We start from the raw sequence: 19,341 nt of genomic DNA on the forward strand, positions 1-19,341 counted from the left end.
TAATTTCTCAAATTTCTAAAAACAAACAAACAAACAAATCCTGCATTAAAGCAAAACTAAAATAATTCTGTTGAAAAATGATAGCATGTTTAAAAAGTAATGTAATTGGGCTTCTAATACATAACATTCTCTACCTATCCACCTTTTTCATCTTTTGCTATTTGTTTCCTTTCATCAAATTATGTATTTTGTCTTTCTATCCTCTTAAAATAAGATGACTAGTAATGCAAAGATAAAGGTATAAAAATATTAATTATAAATGGTTTGAAAAAGGCATTTCAGAAAGATAGTCATTAACAGTATCGTTAACACATAGAGATTTATAAGATGTAACTCATGTTAAAAAGGCAAGTTTTATTTATGATCTGACTTTTATAACTGTATTTATGTGAAAAGTTAGTTTTAAAAAAGAGGAAGTATTTATGGTCTTCAAGAAATACATGTTGAATGATTTAATAGAAGAATATCAGTCTTTCCCTTATGTATTTTACAGCTTAGTGGGCATGGTAAACAATTACATCAAATGTGATGAGTATCATGATAGGGAATGAAGTATGTTATCTAAGTCAAGAGCAGGCTCATCCATCCTAATCTAGTGAGTCAGGAAAGGCCTCCCTAAGGAGGAAATTGAAAATGAGATATGACAAACATTTAGAGGAAAATACAAAAAGAAGGGAAAGGTGTAAAAAGGTGAGGGAAACAGATGCAAACATCAGGCTTGAAAGCTAGGACAGGCCTTCTGAGACACAAAGACAAAACAAAACAATTGCTATGTATAGAGTGTATGGCAAGAGGGAAAAGAGGCAGAGATGCCTCTGGGATTCAGGGCCAGATTATCCAGGATGTATAAATAAGGTCATAGAATTCAAGGAATTACAATAACAATAGAAGTAAAGATTTAAAAAAATTATACTTTCTTAATAAATTACATTTAAAAACAAGCAAGCCACATGGCCAATATAACACTGAAATACGCATGACGCTAACCCTGGTTTTTATGACTCCAGCTTTATAGTTCGTAAATGCTGTGATTTGAAGATTTTTAACCTAGATTCTAATATGACTACATTTGTGATGTGGAAAAATCACCCCTTTGGTATGAAAAATTGCTTGGAGTAGAGCAAGAGCGGAGGCAGCATGATTAGAAGATTGCTCTGGTGGTCCAGAGAAGATAAGATGAAGGAAAAGATATGATGTAGCCATAGAGATGAAGACAGATGTCTTGAGAAGATATTTCAGAGATGGGAAGGCTACATGTGATAATTATTTTGATGCTGAGCTTGCAAAGGAGGTGTAAAACATGAAACATCTCTAATTTTGGCTATGTTTAAAAAACAGAATTTAAATAGTCAAATAATTCAAAGATAAAATGGAGTGCTCAAGAAATAGGTGAGGGCAGGATGTAAATGGGAATTGTAAAGTATATGATGTAAGTCAACACAGCAGGGATAAGCTAGTTAAAACTCCAGTTTAATTTAAAGTTTACTCTCTTGGTAATTTTGAATATACAGTTTATTATCATTTATTATAATCACCATGCAGGGCGAAAGACCACTGAAGCTTATTACTCCTGAATAGATAAAATTTTGCATTCTTTGATCAATATCTCCCACCTCCATCCACATCCTTGTAAATGTTCTTACCATAAAAAACAAAAGATAAGTACGTGAGGTGACGGATTTATTAATTAGTTTGATTTAATTTATAACATAAGCATATATCAAAATATTATAATGTACCCATGATTTTATGATATAAACAATTGCTATTTTCAATTAATTTTTAAAAATTTATAATTTCAGAATCGTGTTAGGATTGTAAAATCTTTAAGGTTGTTTTACAATTCATAATTTCTAGGAGTACATGGTCTGTTTTAAATATTCAATTATCAGTCTATTACATTAAGATGTTATTTTTACAGATGGGCATTTATTAATGAAAAGAACACAATTTATGAAAAAAATACTATTTTTTTTCCTAATACATAGTACATATGGCCAGAGGACAAGCTGTGAGTTTTATATTACTTGAAATTTAAAAGGTACAAAAAATAAAACATTTCCTAAATATGAGAACGTGGTGGTTGAAAAAGTATTCTCCCAGAGTCACATAGAAAATAAGTAATTACAAATCTCTTTCTCTCTCCGATTAGTCTCCCTGAATACAGAGTCTGTGCTTCTACAATGTTATACGGTAGTTCCTCCTTAATCATGGTTTCACTTTCTGAGATTTCAATTACCTGCAGTAAATAACAACAAGCTATTTTGAGAGGGAAAGATAGACCATTCACATAACTTTTGTTACAGTATATGGTTATAATTGTTCCATTTTATCATTAGTTATTGTTCATCTCTTATTGTGCCTAACTTATTAAACTTTACCATAGGAAGGTACATACAGGAAAAAATATAATATATATGGGGTTCAGTACTATCCACAGTTTCAGGGATCCACTTACAAAGATACTCTGTACTCAAGGGGAATAAAATCAGTTAAAACTTAAGGTAGCTATTCTAAACTTGTCATTAAAATAATTTCAGAGATTTCTCATATCATATCTTAGAACTTAGTCATTTTAAATGTAATCAACATTAATTAATATTTTACACTCGAGAGGTAGGTTAATGGATTTTTTTTAATGCACTACAGTTTTAAATCTTGGTAACATTTTATTCATAAATATCTTTGTTTTAACAGATACGTATTAATTTTCACATTATTTTAAATCTAGTCCCTTATGATGTCTAAATATAACTGTTAAAAATTTTGAATATAATAAGAACTGAAATATTTAACTCCCTCCTACAGTGAAAGTCAAGGTAACCATTAAGATAATCATTGCAGAGCTGTTATATGGACACAAATTGATAGTGCCAAAATTATGTTTTATGTAATGATAATGTATATATTTACAGAACTCTTCTTTTCTACCTCTCTAAAGCTTCACACTGACCAAGATAAAGGAGATGGAAATTTAAAGTACATACTAACAGGAGATGGGGCTGGCAGTCTATTTGTTATAGATGAAAATACAGGAGACATTCATGCTGCAAAGAAACTAGACAGAGAAGAAAAATCTCTGTACATTCTTCGTGCCAAGGCTATAGACAGAAAAACTGGGCGGCAGGTGGAACCGGAATCAGAATTTATCATTAAAATTCATGATATCAATGACAATGAGCCAAAATTTACAAAAGACTTATACACTGCCAGTGTTCCTGAAATGTCTGGAGTCGGTAGGTATACTCTAACCCATGTAAACTACTTTTTATTTGTTTGTTTGCTCAGGTAATCATTATTGACATGTGGTTATGGTATGTGGCCTCTTTCAAAATAAGAGTTATAACTGGAAACTACTATTTAGCTTAAACTAACTCTTCTGTTTTTATTTCTGTATATCTTAATTCTGCTATGTTGTAATTCATATAAAATATTATTATCGATAGCAGATAATTCATTTTATTTCAATCAATACCCTCAACTCTACTCAATTGGCATTCAAATGGCAGTCAAGTGGAATGTATATTTATCAGAAATCAAAAGAATAATTGTATCAGTAGTTTTGGACAATTTTGCTCGCATTATTTGAATAACAATGCTCCCAATTGGCAAATTTCTGTTGAAATGTTTTCTCATTTGATCATTAAAGTCAACTTATGTGGTAGGCATGAGAAATAGAACTTTAAATCCCTATTCTGTTAATTAGAAACTCAAGATTCAGAAAGATTAAGCAACTGAATTAAGATCAAATAACTTGGCGGCATCATCACAAGATTACAAGTCTTTTTACGTTATTTTTGTGCACATTCCACTGCTGAACATTGGCTTATGCAAACTGAAAATAATAGTTTCACTTCTTAAGGCTGCCCACCATTTTAGATGCCACTTGTGCGAAGTTTTATCTGTGTATGACTACATTTAACTCTATTAATATAAAAGGTTTAGATTTGTTAGTGAGACAATGAGAACTGATTCACATCATAAAAATATTTCTAAAATAACTGATACAAACTTAATTTATAAGATCTGCAACCAATTTCCCAAATTTGATGCAATTTAATTGAACACTATTTCAAAACCAGTTTTCAGTGTATGATTTTGACATTCTTTTAACTAATATGTGCTTCAGTTTAAAATAATTTATATACAAGGAGAAACAAACTTATTCACTTTCACTGAATGTTTAATACAAAATGTTAACTATGTCATTTAGCAGGAAGAACCAAGAGTTTTTTAAAAACTTATTTATTCTCACCTCCAATGAAATCTCATCTAACGAGGAAAATGCAGTTAAATAGAACTGAAATAGCCCTTTCAGGTATTCACTCTAATAAAACAAAAGAATTTATCAAATTAGACAGGAGTCCTGTGAAATCATAAAGCTCTAATACAAAACATGAGTGGATATGTTTCCTGTTATATTTTTCAGTACCTTAGTTGCATGGAAAGTACTAGATTGGTTTGTATAGGACAACCAGTGGGTTAATTTAGACACATATCATGCTTTTTGTTTTGCTTTGTTTTGTTTTTTAATGGGTTTATATGTGAGATTAAGGTGCATGTAAAATTATACTCATCAACTTCCTATTGATTATTATTTTAAAGTATTTCTGTTTTTTTAGTATCTTTTGAAAAATATTATTGTTTCTCTTGTGTACATATCATTTTACCAGATATGTTGAAACTTTACAATACAAAACTTTCACTTGTCCTTCCTCAGAAAGATTTCACATACTTAGAAAAGTAAAAAGTATAATTAAGAAAATGGAAATATTTGAATATGAGAAACTTTAAGAATAATTGTTTTAAATGTGAATACTCAAAATATTTCAAAGAAATACCCCATTTTTGTGAAAAAAAGCAAATATTTCCCTATCAGAGACTATTGATATTTAATCGCCCATAACCTGTATTTTCTCCTACATTATTTTCTGATACTTAATGAACTATTATATTTTACTCTGTGTATTGCTATTTGTCACCTGTGTAAATAATTCGAATGTATTTTGTCTCATTTGAAATAGTAATACATCTAGGTTCTATTAATATTTGTTGAGTAACAATATCGAACTGAAATAAACACACACACACACACATATATATACACACATACATATATGTATTTTTTAAAATCTTTCATTGGTTTCATCACTCATAATAAAATATACAATATATAAGTTTATGCATGAAAGATGCTTTGTAGTTTATATTGTACAAAATCTCTTTCTGTAAGACAATCTATATTTCATTTACGTAAGCTTTAAAGTGTAAGCAGTACAACTTCGGATTAATGTAGGTTGCAAATACAAGGATTTGAGCCATTGTCAGTTGCATTCGCTACATGGCTAAAATTCCCACGAAATGAGACAAATAATATAGTAGCAGGCAGATGTATGGCTAAGGCTGCAGCTTTTGGAACTATAAAGATTTAAGAATACAGATAAATTTTAATCCTATTTGTAGAGGACAATCGTTATTCTTCATTACTAATACTAACATTATATTACTTGCTTCCACTTTGGTTCACCTATAACTTTGTATGTACTTCCATTACTTAAATATAAATGTATAATATATTATATATAATATGCATTTGCAGAAAATACTAGACTTGGTTTAATTGCCTATTTTAATAAATAAATAAACATGAGCCCAAAATAATTAAACTGACTTGGTCAACTTACTACTAGCCTAATTTTAAAAAGAAAAAGAAAAGTTAATAGATGCAGAGTGTATTAGTCCATTTTCATGCTGCTGATAAAGTCATATCCGAGACTGGGAAGAAAAAGAGATTTAATGGAATTACAGTTCCACATGTCTGGGGAGGCCTCACAATTGTGGCAGAAGGCAAGGAGGAGCAAATCATGTCTTACATGGACAGCAGCAGGCAAAGAAAGAGAGCTTGTGAATGGAAACTCCTGTTTTTAAAACCATCAGATGTCTTGAGACTCATTCACTATCCAGAGAAAGGTGCAGAAAAGACCCGCCCCCATAATTCAGTCTCCTCCAATCGGGTTCCTCCCATGACACATGGGAATTGTGGGAGTTACAATTCAAGATGAGATTTGGGTGAGAACATAGTCAAACCATACTACAGAGATAGCTGGACAATTTTAATGCCTTACTATTTTTCTCTGTTAGTTATGTTTATTATTCAAAATCTAGTCTGGAAATATTTTAATTTATTACATTGTGAGTAACTCCTCTAAATTAATATCTTTCTTATTTATTACTTTAAATCAAATGCCCTTCTCATTCAAATTAAATCTAAATAAGAATATAAGGGGATAAAGTCCCTGCATTTTAATACATACATATCTATATATAACTGTGTATATATATATAAAACTATATATAACCACATATATCACTATATATAACCATATAAATATGTCTAAATAAAAAGTAGATGTATTTTACCTTCTAAACTTTTGTTGATCTTTTATTGTAACTCTCCTATCTTATTTAAAGGAGAATAAAAGACTAATTATAATTATTACGGGTGTGATTTCTTTTACTGCTATGTATCCAAATAAACCAATTTACATAGGAAAGCTAACAAGTATATTTAGGAACTCTGCCATGCCTTGTGTATCCCATATATTAACAGTTAAATCTGATGCATAATCAAAGAATTAAGAATACATCTATAAATAAAATAATACACAATGATTTAATTCTCAAATTATTTTCAGATAGTACAAGATATTTTCATTTAAATCAAAGAGTTAAAGACTACCAGTATTAGCTTTGTTAATAAATAGAGTCTTATGGAATAAGATAAGTTTTATTTATTATTGACCTACCCTTCTTTACAATGCTATTTTCTGGCCGGGCGCGGTGGCTCAAGCCTGTAATTCCAGCACTTTGGGAGGCCGAGACGGGCGGATCACGAGGTCAGGAGATCGAGACCATCCTGGCTAACACGGTGAAACCCCGTCTCTACTAAAAATACAAAAAAAAAAAAAAAAAAAGCCGGGCGACGTGGCGGGCGCCTGTAGTCCCAGCTACTTGGGAGGCTGAGGCAGGAGAATGGCGTAAACCCAGGAGGCGGAGCTTGCAGTGAGCTGAGATTCGGCCACTGCACTCCAGCCTGGGTGACAGAGCGAGACTCCGTCTCAAAAAAAAAAAAAAAAAAAAAATTCCAATGCTATTTTCTGGTGATCGCCATTTATCTGTCGCTTATTTTCATTCATTTTTATTTCTTAATTTGTTTCCTCCTCTTCTCTCTCAACAACTACTTCCCTTGTTGTTTCCTTCTGCTTCAATTTCTGTCTGTCACAATCATATGCCATATTTCACATTGGATTTTTAGTGCCAAATGCTCAACCCATTTTCAGTTAAATTAAAATGACTCCAATAAACTCATGAAACCTGAAATGCATTAGCATATTCTAATCAGAACACATAATTTGGAAGATATATAAAGATATATATTTAAAGATAATGGGATACATTTCAATTACAACGTTTTGTATTTTCCTTTTCTATTTCTACTTTCTGTATTTTTTTATTTCTTGTGATCATTATATTATTGATTGAATATTTTCTATCAACTTGCTTCATATGCATGCTTTCGTCTTCACCTAGGCAAATTCTTGTTGTGTAAATTTGGTGATTTAGGATGCATCCTTTCTCAGTGACTGGAAATTTCCCTTACTTTCACTCTCAAAAACCTATCCAGTCCTCCTCCTAACACTTTGACCCCCAACCAGGAATCATTTTGTAATTTTTTTACAGACAGCAAAAATAACTCAGGCAATGAATTCTTCATGTCCCAGAGGTTCACTGCGTGTGGATTCAATAATGTATCCAATTGTATTTGTAACACCAGAGAGAGAGGCCATTTGGTAAAGTATTTATAAGGAAATTTCTTGACCAAATGTATCTAGAACGGACTTAGACTTAGTCCAACACTATCACACACCGGGTTTGTGGTCATTAGCAACTTCTATTTGCCCAAGGCCCACATCCCAAATGTATCATGAAGATAAAGTAATAAAAATCAATCAGGTGCTGAGAACTATGCCTAGTCTACATTAAGCATTCTGTGAAAGTTAGTTCTTATGATTTTGCACTAGATTCTCTGCTGGGTTTTAAATATAAAATGTTGAACAAATTAGATATGGACTCTGCCCTTAAAGAGTTTGCATTTCACAGGAAAATAAACTTGTATCTAACAAAGCATGATTTGAATTCATTGACATTTAATTAATGGACCCCTTATAATTCCACAACACTGTCTGAAAACATCACCCCCACTTCTCTTATTAGTGGCCCCCACAGCACAAACATTTATGTCAAGGGCACTGTTTACCTCTGGTCCTCAACTTAATGGCTGTCATTGCCCTATGGCAGAAGCAAACAGTTGACTCTATCCAAACCAGATTCATAGAGAGGTGTGAAGAATAAACTCCTTTTTCACTTTCTGTAACTTTCATTACCTTATTCTCACATTGAGCCAAGTCAAAATATTCCAGTCTGTTTTCTACAGTGCTCAAAAGGTAGGCCTTAGGCTACAGGGTAAGATAAAGCCCATACTATTCACCTTTTTTCTTTGTTTCCTCTAGTATATAAAGTGATTCTGTTTCTTTATCCTTTAGTTGGCTTTACCATTATATCAACCACTCCAGACATACGGAAAGATAGGTGATAGATATAAATAAAGATAGATAGATAGAGATAAAGAGAATGTGTGTGTGAGAGATAAAGCTTTTAAGTGTTATACAACGTAATAGGCTGTGATGTATATTTTCTGACATTACCATGCCACAGAGTTGCTGTTTATTACAGCAGTAAAGGCAGTATTTCCCCTCCTCAATACTGTGTCTAGAAAACCATTTAAATTAGTAACATTTATACTGTCTAAGCAATCTTCGTATATAAATATTTTATTGTAAGTTTACAGAGATAATTAATAGATAGATAGATAGATAGATGATAGATGGATGATAGATATGAGGCCTATGTTTTGGGGTCACGGGGTCATTTACATTTGCGATTTCAAATATTTCAAACACTAGATTCAAAACATTTTCATATTTGCATATAAGGCACAAATATATAGAGGGATTTTTTCTTTTGTATATGAAGTTTATTTTTGTATAGTGTAATAAACAGAATTGATTTAACTTCCTCTAATATGTGTAAATATATATGTAAGACCAACTGGCATAGCTTGGTCACATTGTGTAATCTAAACTTTTCTTATCTTTAAATAATAATAATACTAATATTGATGAATTTTTCTTCCATATCTAGAGGAATGCTTTTGGTTCCCCAAAATCTTTAGCCACCAAGTTATTTATTTATTGGCTTTTAACATTTCTTCACGATTTACAAAAAGTCTTTGGAATTTTTCCTAAAGATTATTAATTATATAGTTAAGTAAATAATGAATTAAGAATTACAGTAAACTTCTTTGATTCCTTAAGATAGTTTCTATTTAAGATATATGCAAAACTCTTATAAAAATGTGAATTGCAAAAATAATGATCTCAAAATCGTGTTCATCTCTTTGATATGAGATGCAATACATAAATTTGTCATTCAAGTTTCACTATATTTTACTTAGTATATTTTTATCTTTAATATGAAAATAAAATATTTATTTTAAATAACTAAAGAACAAATAAAATTTATACATATTTTGGAAAATTTAGAGGGATGTAAATTTCCATGTGTATTCTCTTTTATTTTTTCTTTATAAACAAACATTTATAAAATTAACATAAAACATATAAACCATTTTCCATTTAATTTTATTACTAAATACTTTTAACTGTGTAAAGAGTCATTATACTTCTGAAAAAACTATAACGGTTTATTCCCTATAATCCAACACACTGTCTCTCAGTTTGCTAAAAAACAACATATCAATGATATTTTATCAGTGACTACCAGTGTTTAAAAGCATTCTTAAGTATTACCAGAGCTCTGAGAGGTGGAACAAGTATTTTACATGTGTGCTTTCAGTTTTTTGGCCACATCATAGAGTTTATTTATGTTGTTTATATTAACTTATTTATCTTTGTCATGCATCTTGGCGTAACTTCAAAGATCATGTATCCACTAACAGAGCTAATAATCAAAACTAAAATTCCACAAAAATATTATTTGAAAGAGTCAAATAAATATAGAAGATTGTTTTTACCTGTACCCATTATGAAAGCTTACAGTAATGCTCACGTTAAAAGAAAAATAAAAGGGGTAATTCCAGAAACGTCCTAAAATTGATGAACGAACTACTTGTACTTTCAGCATATTGGTAATGCTTAATAATTCATATTTCAATAACCTCCAATTGTGAAAACCACATTTATTCTAATATATATCATATAGGGTTATATAAAAAGGACATTACATGTAAATTTTTTTAAAAAAACACTTTGTTGAATTTCTGCACATCATAAAGTGATTTGTGTGGGGGGAATAAAATCACTTTATCATTTTTGCTTTCATCTAATAAACACATGGGTGGATAATTTTTTAATGACAAAAGCTTACAACTGGGATGGATTAAGTAAATATGTAATGTTTCCATTCACTCACAGGACACATCAATTCCATTACAGTTGAGAAAACAGGGGCCTCAAGAGAATGAGCTCAAGTTGTCATCGTTATGCTAATTAATTCTGAGAAAACATTAAAAAGTCTTGCTCAATTCATGTGTTAACATTCAAATATATTGACAGGAAATGAGCTGTCAATATTGATCTTAATTACTATATATTAATTTTTGGAATCGGCGTACACATATACACACGACATTTGAGAAACATCCACCGTAATTCAATTAGACAAGTTATTGAGTGTGTCATGTATGTGGGCTATTAAATTAGGTGGTAGAGTCAATATGGAATCTTCTTGTTTTCAAAAACTTTAAAATGTGTGTAAGAGTCAGACTCAAACTTTTAGAAATTATGTAAAATATACTGAAAAATGTCCTACAATGTAGCTTTGTCCAAGGGCACACATAGTAGGCTTCAGCTAAGGGTGATGTTAGAACCATGCTTTGAATCTTTATAGAAATTCAGAAAAAAATAATTTGAAAAATTCATCAATATATTTTATTATGTTGATCCCTGCTTTTAAAGCACTTCTATGTTTTGAAAGATTTGAAACAAAATTTAGCATAATTTAAATTTAATGATATGAAATTAGACAGTAAGCTTAAATTGCAGTATCGATTGTGACACAGAATTACACACCCTACAGCTTCTTTTTGGAGAATAATGATTTACAAATGTGCATCAAATAACCAGTATTATGCAGCATATCAATAAGGGTAATCATAAGCAACCAGAGTATATATATTTAAAAGAGAAGCATAGGCTCTTCATAATTAGATATATCTTGGGAACAAAAAATATCTTGCAAGTCAACTTTACAGCATTTTGGTTTGTTTTTTCATAGAAATTGTCACTTTATTTTTTATTTTATTTACCATTCACAGTCAAATATATCAGAGTAAAAAGCAGTAGCAGGTTAAAAAATGTTAGATTCATCTTTTAAATACATGTTTCCAGTTAGCAGCAAATGTATTAAATTACAAATTTCATGTGCGTTATATTCATTTTAAGAATGTTTGCCCTAAAACATTTCCAATCAATTAAAAATGCAATGTATTAATCAATCTCATTATATTCACCTTACTGATAAATATATTTTGATACTTTTCTTAGATTAAAAAATTAAGAAACACTCAAGTATATAGAAAATGAGAAAGAAAAGTAACTTTTTTGGGGAAGTATCTAAATAAATTTCTTCCAACATACAACATTGTCTAATACAAAACACTGACAGCAACATATTTTTAAGAAAGATTATTTCAAATTTGGAAGTATGTAAATGTCTCTGTTTGGGGATGGGGTTTCATGTAGGTACATCTGTTATACAAGTAACTGCAACAGATGCAGATGACGCCAACTATGGAAATAGTGCCAAAGTGGTCTATAGCATATTGCAAGGACAGCCATATTTTTCAGTGGACCCAGAATCAGGTACAACATTTAAACTTGGTCAATTTCTTATTGTACAATACTTTAAGATGCATAATTAATTTAGAGATTTTAAAAATATTTTAAAATCATTATTCATTCAGTTTCATGTTTCTGTTTGTTTCCTCTCATTATTGAATGTGAACAAATGTAAACTTTCTATTATTTTAATAACTTATTTGAACCCTTAGCTCTTTAAACTATTATTCATTGGGTTTAAATCTGAAACACTAAATACAAAATTTCACAGAGATTCAGCACATTATGTGGCATAGAGAATACTTACACCTTGAATGTGACAATTATCAAAATTAAACAACCGTATTTGTCGAAAGATTTTTGACTGAAGTTAATTTTTGTAATCAAAAAAATAAATACATTGATTTAGCAAAACCCATTTCATGAACAATAGCCCATGGCAAAATCCTTCCTGTTCTGTGAATTATGTTAAAGTAGTTATGGATTGAAAGATGTATTTAAATACATTGACATTTTATGTTTGTTATAATCAACTTCTGTAAAATGAATCTTGTCTAGCTTATTAATTTTAAAACTCAGCGATTTAATTGCAAAACTTTCGTCTGCTTTTTCCAAAAGGCATAATAAAAACTGCATTACCAGACATGAGCAGAGAAAATAGAGAGCAGTACCAGGTTGTTATACAGGCCAAAGACATGGGCGGCCAGATGGGAGGCCTTTCTGGAACCACCACAGTGAACATCACGCTGACAGATGTCAACAACAACCCTCCTCGATTTCCCCAGAGTAAGGAATGTTTCAGTGATCTCATGTCCGAAAACTTCTCAAACACACTAGTAGCCGAGTTTAATATTCATGCTTCATGCTAGTAGTTTTGCTATTGGTTGATGCATAAAGGAAAAACCACAATCCATTCCTCTACCAAAAGAAAAAAAATCACAATTTCCCACAAATAGAGTGATGGTGATTATTTTCATCATTTTGGGGGGTATGTAGTGGGAGAAAACAAAGGATTAAGCTTCTCTGGCAAGTTTTTTTGTTTTTTTGTTTTTTTGTGTTTTTTTGAGACAGAGTCTCACTCTGTCGCCCAGGCTGTAGCGCAGTGGTGTGATCTCGGCTCACTGCAACCACTGACTCCTGGGTTCAAGCAATTCTCCTGCCTCAGCCTCTTGAGTAGCTGGGATTAGCAGTGAGCACCACCACACCTGGCTAATTTTTGTATTTTTAGTAGAGACGGGGTTTCACCATGTTGGCCAGGCTGGTCTCGAATGCCTGACCTTGTGATCCGCCCGCCTCGGCCTCCCAAAGTGCTGTGATTACAGGCTTGAGCCACCGTGCCCTGCCTCTCTGGCAACTTTTTAATTAACTTTTCTAATTTTGAAGCATTATAAAGTTTTCCACACTTCCTTTCTCAACATTCACTAAGATTGTCTTAACATTTTCCTTTGGATCCTCTTCCTGATTAGGAGTGTGGACTCTCATGTCTGGCTATCTGGATTCAAATCCTGTGTCTCTCACTTGTCTTACCTCAGCTACCTTGTTTGCACGTAAAACTTAAAATCTCTTATCTAATTGATTGTGAAACACAGACTTCTTGATATTTTAAAAATATCAACGCAGATTGGCTTATTTAGCATTATTTTTCTATTTTCCTAGTGACCCATAGAGTTATGGTTTACCACATTTGTGAGGGCATTTTAGACATATTCAAGTTTGGTAATATCTCTGTTACCAAGTTATGAAGATTACATCAGTTAACACTCTTTCAGTTGTCACCATTTTAAGATAGACATTAAACCATGGATGCTTTGCATTTCATGACGTGCTGCAGAAAAAGATTTCCATTTTCTGCTGAAATTTGTTATTTTGCAAAGAATAAATATATAAGGAGTCCTATTTCGAAATATTCAATTAAAAGCTGATACTTAAATTCATACCACTAATCTCAATACAGCAAAACAGTTTTCCAGGCCAATTATATTTAAAATGTTTTATCGAGCTTTGATTGGTGGATATATTTATATGATATATGTAAAACGATAAAGTTTGCCGAGAACATAAATAATAAGCCGAAATAACATAAACCTAAACTTTGCATTCATATTCCTTTATAAAGAGTAATACTCGATGCAGTTTTAACTTGACATTCTGTAATTCTGCTATCTATAATAATGTTAACAAAACTCTGGAACTACAATAGTTAAGGACTAGACCCAGAGCTAAATTTATGTCATCCCTAAAACAAACCTATGAGTGAATTACTATCATTATCATCCTTGTTTCTTAGATGCAGACATCAAAGTTTAGAGAATTTAACTAACTGGCCAGGTGGTCAGAATTCAAGCCCAGGCAATTGGATTTATATACGCATATTCTTTTTTTTTTTTTTTTTTTTTTTTTTTTTGAGACGGAGTCTCGCTCTGTCGCCCAGGCTGGAGTGCAGTGGCGCGATCCCGGCTCACTGCAAGCTCCGCCTCCCGGGTTCACGCCATTCTCCTGCCTCAGCCTCCCAAGTAGCTGGGACTACAGGTGCCCGCCACCTCGCCCGGCTAGTTTTTTGTATTTTTCAGTAGAGACGGGGTTTCACCGTGTTAGCCAGGATGGTCTCGATCTCCTGACCTCGTGATCCGCCCGTCTCGGCCTCCCAAAGTGCTGGGATTACAGGCTTGAGCCACCGCGCCCGGCCATATACGCATATTCTTAATCACCAAATCAATTGGAGAGAATATAGACTTTGAAGTCAGAAAGAATTAGTTTTTGCATTCTCCCTTTCCCAAGTCTGCAGGGTAATTTCCTTAAGGCCTACCCCTGAAGATGATACAGCTAAATTGGTCCTTTGAGGACTAGTGTGAGGATTAAATAAATTAGCATATAAGCCCTTTGACCTTGTATAGACTGCAGCGTATTGTAAATGTTTAAAAATATTTCTGACCTTCATTAACATTAAAGTTTTTTTTTTTTTTTTTTTTTTTTTCCTATTGTGTCTTGAATAGGTAGCCACAAACTAAAATGCTTTTAGGGATACCAGAATATAATATAATATTTGCGTGAACTTACAAAAAAATAGAAAAATCCATGACCCACTAAAATATATTAAAACTTAAACAAACAGGCAATAAATAAATAAATAAATAAAAATAAAAAAGAAACATTGGTCTGTAGGGCATTATTTTTTATTCCTGAATAAAATAATAAATGGATTTTAAAAATGTAACTGAATACATGCAAAAAAGTGTGATGACTGTTTTAAAAGCCCCAGATGAGCAGTAAATAATTGTTTTTCATGTTCTTTTAAGTCAAAACTACTGGATTCTTATATCAGGCCTACCATCTGTAGTATAAATAACCTTGGGACATTCTCTAATTTTTTTTCTGGGACTTACACTTCTCATTTACAAAATGAGAGTGTTCTGTTTTATAAATTATTTTTCCAAATTAATAGATATATAATTTTGACAGCTTATAATTCAATATGATAAAAACTCTGCCTATTTAAAATTAATGTATTTAAGTTAAAAATGCAGAGGAAATGAAAGAATGTTGTTATCTAAAGATGAAATGTCAAAACAGCTCTTATTTAATTTATAGGTACGTATCAATTTAATTCTCCTGAGTCTGTACCTCTTGGAACTCATCTTGGAAGGATAAAAGCCAATGACCCTGACGTGGGGGAAAATGCAGAGATGGAGTATAGAATTGCTGAAGGAGATGGTGCAGACATGTTCGATGTCATCACTGACAAGGATACACAGGAAGGGATTATAACTGTCAAACAGGTTTCCTTTCACTGTCTTCATTTTTTCATTGAGTGCTTTATAATTCATTTTTGCTTTTCAGTAAAGGGGGAAAAAGCCTGGGATTTATTTTCTCCTATCTTTTACATGCTGTCTATCCTTCAGATAAATGGGAATAGTTGTGATATCACTTCAAACAAGTTAAATGTCTTCATAATTGACACTTAAAACCTCAGTTGCTCATGCTTACACTAGAAAACAGTCAAATTAAAATTAGATAAACTTCAAAGTACTTGTTTATATTTCTCCATAGAGGAAAAAATAAACATGCAGCCATCATTATCTCATGTACTTTTCAAAATATTTTCATTGTTAAGTGTGATGATGTATTTAAATAGATACAACTTGAAGATGCTCTGTGTTTTCCATTGGTTACCATGATTTTCAATGCAGTGTGGGAGAACATTCTGAATCTTTACATCTAATAATACAGCTCAATAGTATCATTTCATATTGTCCTTATTTCACTTTTTATGCATATCTTACTTTCCACGAGCTCTCAAATAATTGAAATAGAAATGTTTTATTCTATACTTCTATTTTATATTTTTCTTCTGATTGTTACTGTGTAACTTTAGTAATGATAACACATATTATATAAATCCATTAGATAATACTTCATTTACATGTCACCAAAAAAAATGAAGCATATTACTAAGTGAGAGTCAAAATCAATGTGTATGCCATTATACTAAGTTAACCCTCTGTGAATAAGTGTATGGCAAAACACATATTTATAAACTTATTGCATTACCTATAAAGCAACCATTGAGAAAGTCATTTAAACAGAATTGTTGGTATAATCATGATCGCTGGCTATTAAACTTTGAAATAGTCTTCCGTTGTCATAGCTTCTGAATTACGCTAACTTCTTTTATTTTATTTAACTTCAGAATTTAGATTTTGAAAATCAAATGCTCTACACTTTAAGAGTGGATGCAAGTAACACTCACCCTGATCCACGATTCTTGCACCTGGGACCTTTCAAAGACACAGCTGTGGTCAAAATATCTGTGGAAGATATAGATGAACCTCCTGTGTTCAGTAAAGTCTCTTACTTGATAGAAGTAGATGAAGATGTAAAGGAGGGCAGTATCATTGGACAGGTTACAGCGTATGACCCAGATGCCAGGAACAATTTAATAAAGTAAGTACTTTGAAAACATTTATTATGTTTTTAGAAATATAATAATCTCACTATATACAAACTGTGTGAAAAAATGGTTGCACAATGTATAATCAAGCACAGTAATAATACCGAATACTTCCAGAGCACAGATTCTTAGCTTGGCTCTCTTTGAAATGCCCTGGGTACAAGGTAGATAGTACTGTAAACGTTTTTTGGAGATGATAAAACTGAGGTTCCAAGCACTTAAGTAACTTGCCCATTGTTTATTAGCAAAGCTGAGTGTAAGAACCAAGCAGTTTAATGCCAGAGTCAATGATTTTAATACTTTTATCCTTGCTGTAGTCCTTGTCTCATTATCCTTCTTGGTTAAATAAAAGTTGACGTAAATAATGAACTAAATAAATAAATTAGAAAAAAAGTTTTCCTATAAATTATGATTTTCTTTTGAAAATTGTTACTGAGGCCTAACACATATCAAATTTTTTGAAGAATATTATGTCAATTATATTCTCATAACAGAGTATTGCTGAAGAGATAATGACATTTAAGTCAATAAGAAAGGTAAAGGTATTAATTTGTGTAGTATATCTTTCCAAATTTTGAATAGTTTTCACCATCTTAAAGGCTTTAAATATGTCAGAAACATAAATGAATCTCATATATTGTTCAAAGGGGAATTTAAATGTAGTTGGGGCATATACAGATTAATGCATGGGATGGATAATGATAGGTGGATGTGTGGAGGGACATATAGACAGCTGAAGAGATAGACAATACATTCATCTGTTAAATATGCAGCTAATAAATTATCTAAAATTCTACTTTGCTTAAAATTCAGTTAGGGAAAATAAATGGTTAAATTCATTTCATGTTGTCCTTTACACATAGCAAATTAATAATCACAACGCTAAATATATAACCATTTAATTTTCATTTTAGGACTATCCAAATATGTTAATTTACAAAGCAAATTGCTGCACTAAATATATTTTAATGATAATTTAATTTGTTGGTGAGATTGAGAACATGTTAACCTTTGTAATTAAGAAACAGTCCATAAAATCTAATGTGTAGTTAATGCCTAGAGCTTACATTAGCTTGAAAATTAGGGTTAATTTTAGGTTTATTACCGTATCATTCACTGAACATCTGTTTTTAAAAAATAAATTATCAGTATCAAATTATGTATTTGTTATATTGTTTAACATCATTTTGAAACACACCTTCTTGTTATTATTGGGGATTATTTTAGTCTGGCAGGATTTTTACCATAATACATAAAATGCTTAGTTTAAAATGTTCATATTGCTTAAAGTAAAACTCTTGAAATAAAATGAAAAATTAATCTAGCTGTCCAATGATCAATGTATATGCACTAGCATGTTCATATCCAAAGCAATGTATATTTGTGTTTTATTGAAATGGTATATGAGGGCTTGTTGGTGTCTTTTGTTTGAGGGTTTATTAGAAAAAAGTGTAAATTATTTTTACATTTTCTGCAGTACTGAAATGGAAATAAGTATTCATCTCTTTTTTAAAGGACAAGGGGTTAGTCATACCAGTAGCTACAAATGCTCAATAAGTGTCTGTGTTTTATAGTTTTTGTCATGTTTCAAAAAAATCATCAACGTTGGTTGTGTCTTTATTTCTCCTTAGTGTCTGTTGCACCATATGTCTATGCTAGAAATCCTACATTCATTTTAGAAGTAATCGATTGTAACTTTTTTCAGTGCAATCACACATTGTCAGAAAACTGTAAACAATGACATTTTATCAGCTTAGATGATGAGCCATGTTATTGCTGGACAATTGAACATTTTTGAGTCTGAATGAGACCAAATCTTCATAATAATCCACGTTATCTTTTCTTCATTCATCTAGCATATTTGCTTATTAGGAGTTCAGTAAATGCTGGGCACCTTGCAAGAGGCATGATGCCCCTTCTAGGTCACCAAGGCTGTTTATTTTATAAAATAGATTAGCCACTTAGTCACTTTTGCATTATGCTTATAAAGGATACTCTTCTATAGTTTTGTTTTTCTATAATGTTTTGGTCTAAATTTGGGATAATGAAAATACTGCTTCATAGAATACAGTAGGATATATAATATGCTCTTTAATTTTCTGAAAGAGTTTGCATAGAATTAGAATGTTTTCTTAATGTTTGGTAGGATTTAAAAGTGATAATATTTGGGGCTGTAATTTTGTTTTTTATATGAGTTGTATCTATGTATTTTATTTCTCTAGTAGTTTCAGAATTATTCTGGTTATCTAATTATTTAATGAGTTAAGTTTTGTTTTTAATTTTTATCTCTCAGGAAATTTGTAAATCTCATCTAAGTTGTCAAATGTATTAACATTAAGTTGTTCAAAATATTTTCACATTATGCTTTTGATATCTGTAGTGATGAAAGCTATCTTTAATATCGTTAACTTTTCT

At 31.4% G+C, this 19,341-nt stretch overlaps 1 protein-coding gene across 1 annotated transcript in view; it reads left to right on the plus strand.

Moving 5' to 3' along the window:
• The window catches only part of CDH9 (cadherin 9), a 166,469-nt gene that overhangs the window by 119,743 nt on the left and 27,385 nt on the right, over nt 1-19,341 (plus strand). The window contains exons 3-7 of the mRNA XM_007961266.3: nt 2,942-3,236; nt 11,883-12,002; nt 12,597-12,764; nt 15,567-15,754; nt 16,666-16,919. Coding sequence (XP_007959457.2) covers nt 2,942-3,236; nt 11,883-12,002; nt 12,597-12,764; nt 15,567-15,754; nt 16,666-16,919 — 1,025 coding nt within the window. The remainder of the gene's footprint in view (nt 1-2,941; nt 3,237-11,882; nt 12,003-12,596; nt 12,765-15,566; nt 15,755-16,665; nt 16,920-19,341) is intronic.

This window comes from Chlorocebus sabaeus, chromosome 4 (assembly GCF_047675955.1).
Source record: "Chlorocebus sabaeus isolate Y175 chromosome 4, mChlSab1.0.hap1, whole genome shotgun sequence".
Classification (NCBI taxonomy): Eukaryota; Metazoa; Chordata; class Mammalia; order Primates; family Cercopithecidae; genus Chlorocebus; species Chlorocebus sabaeus.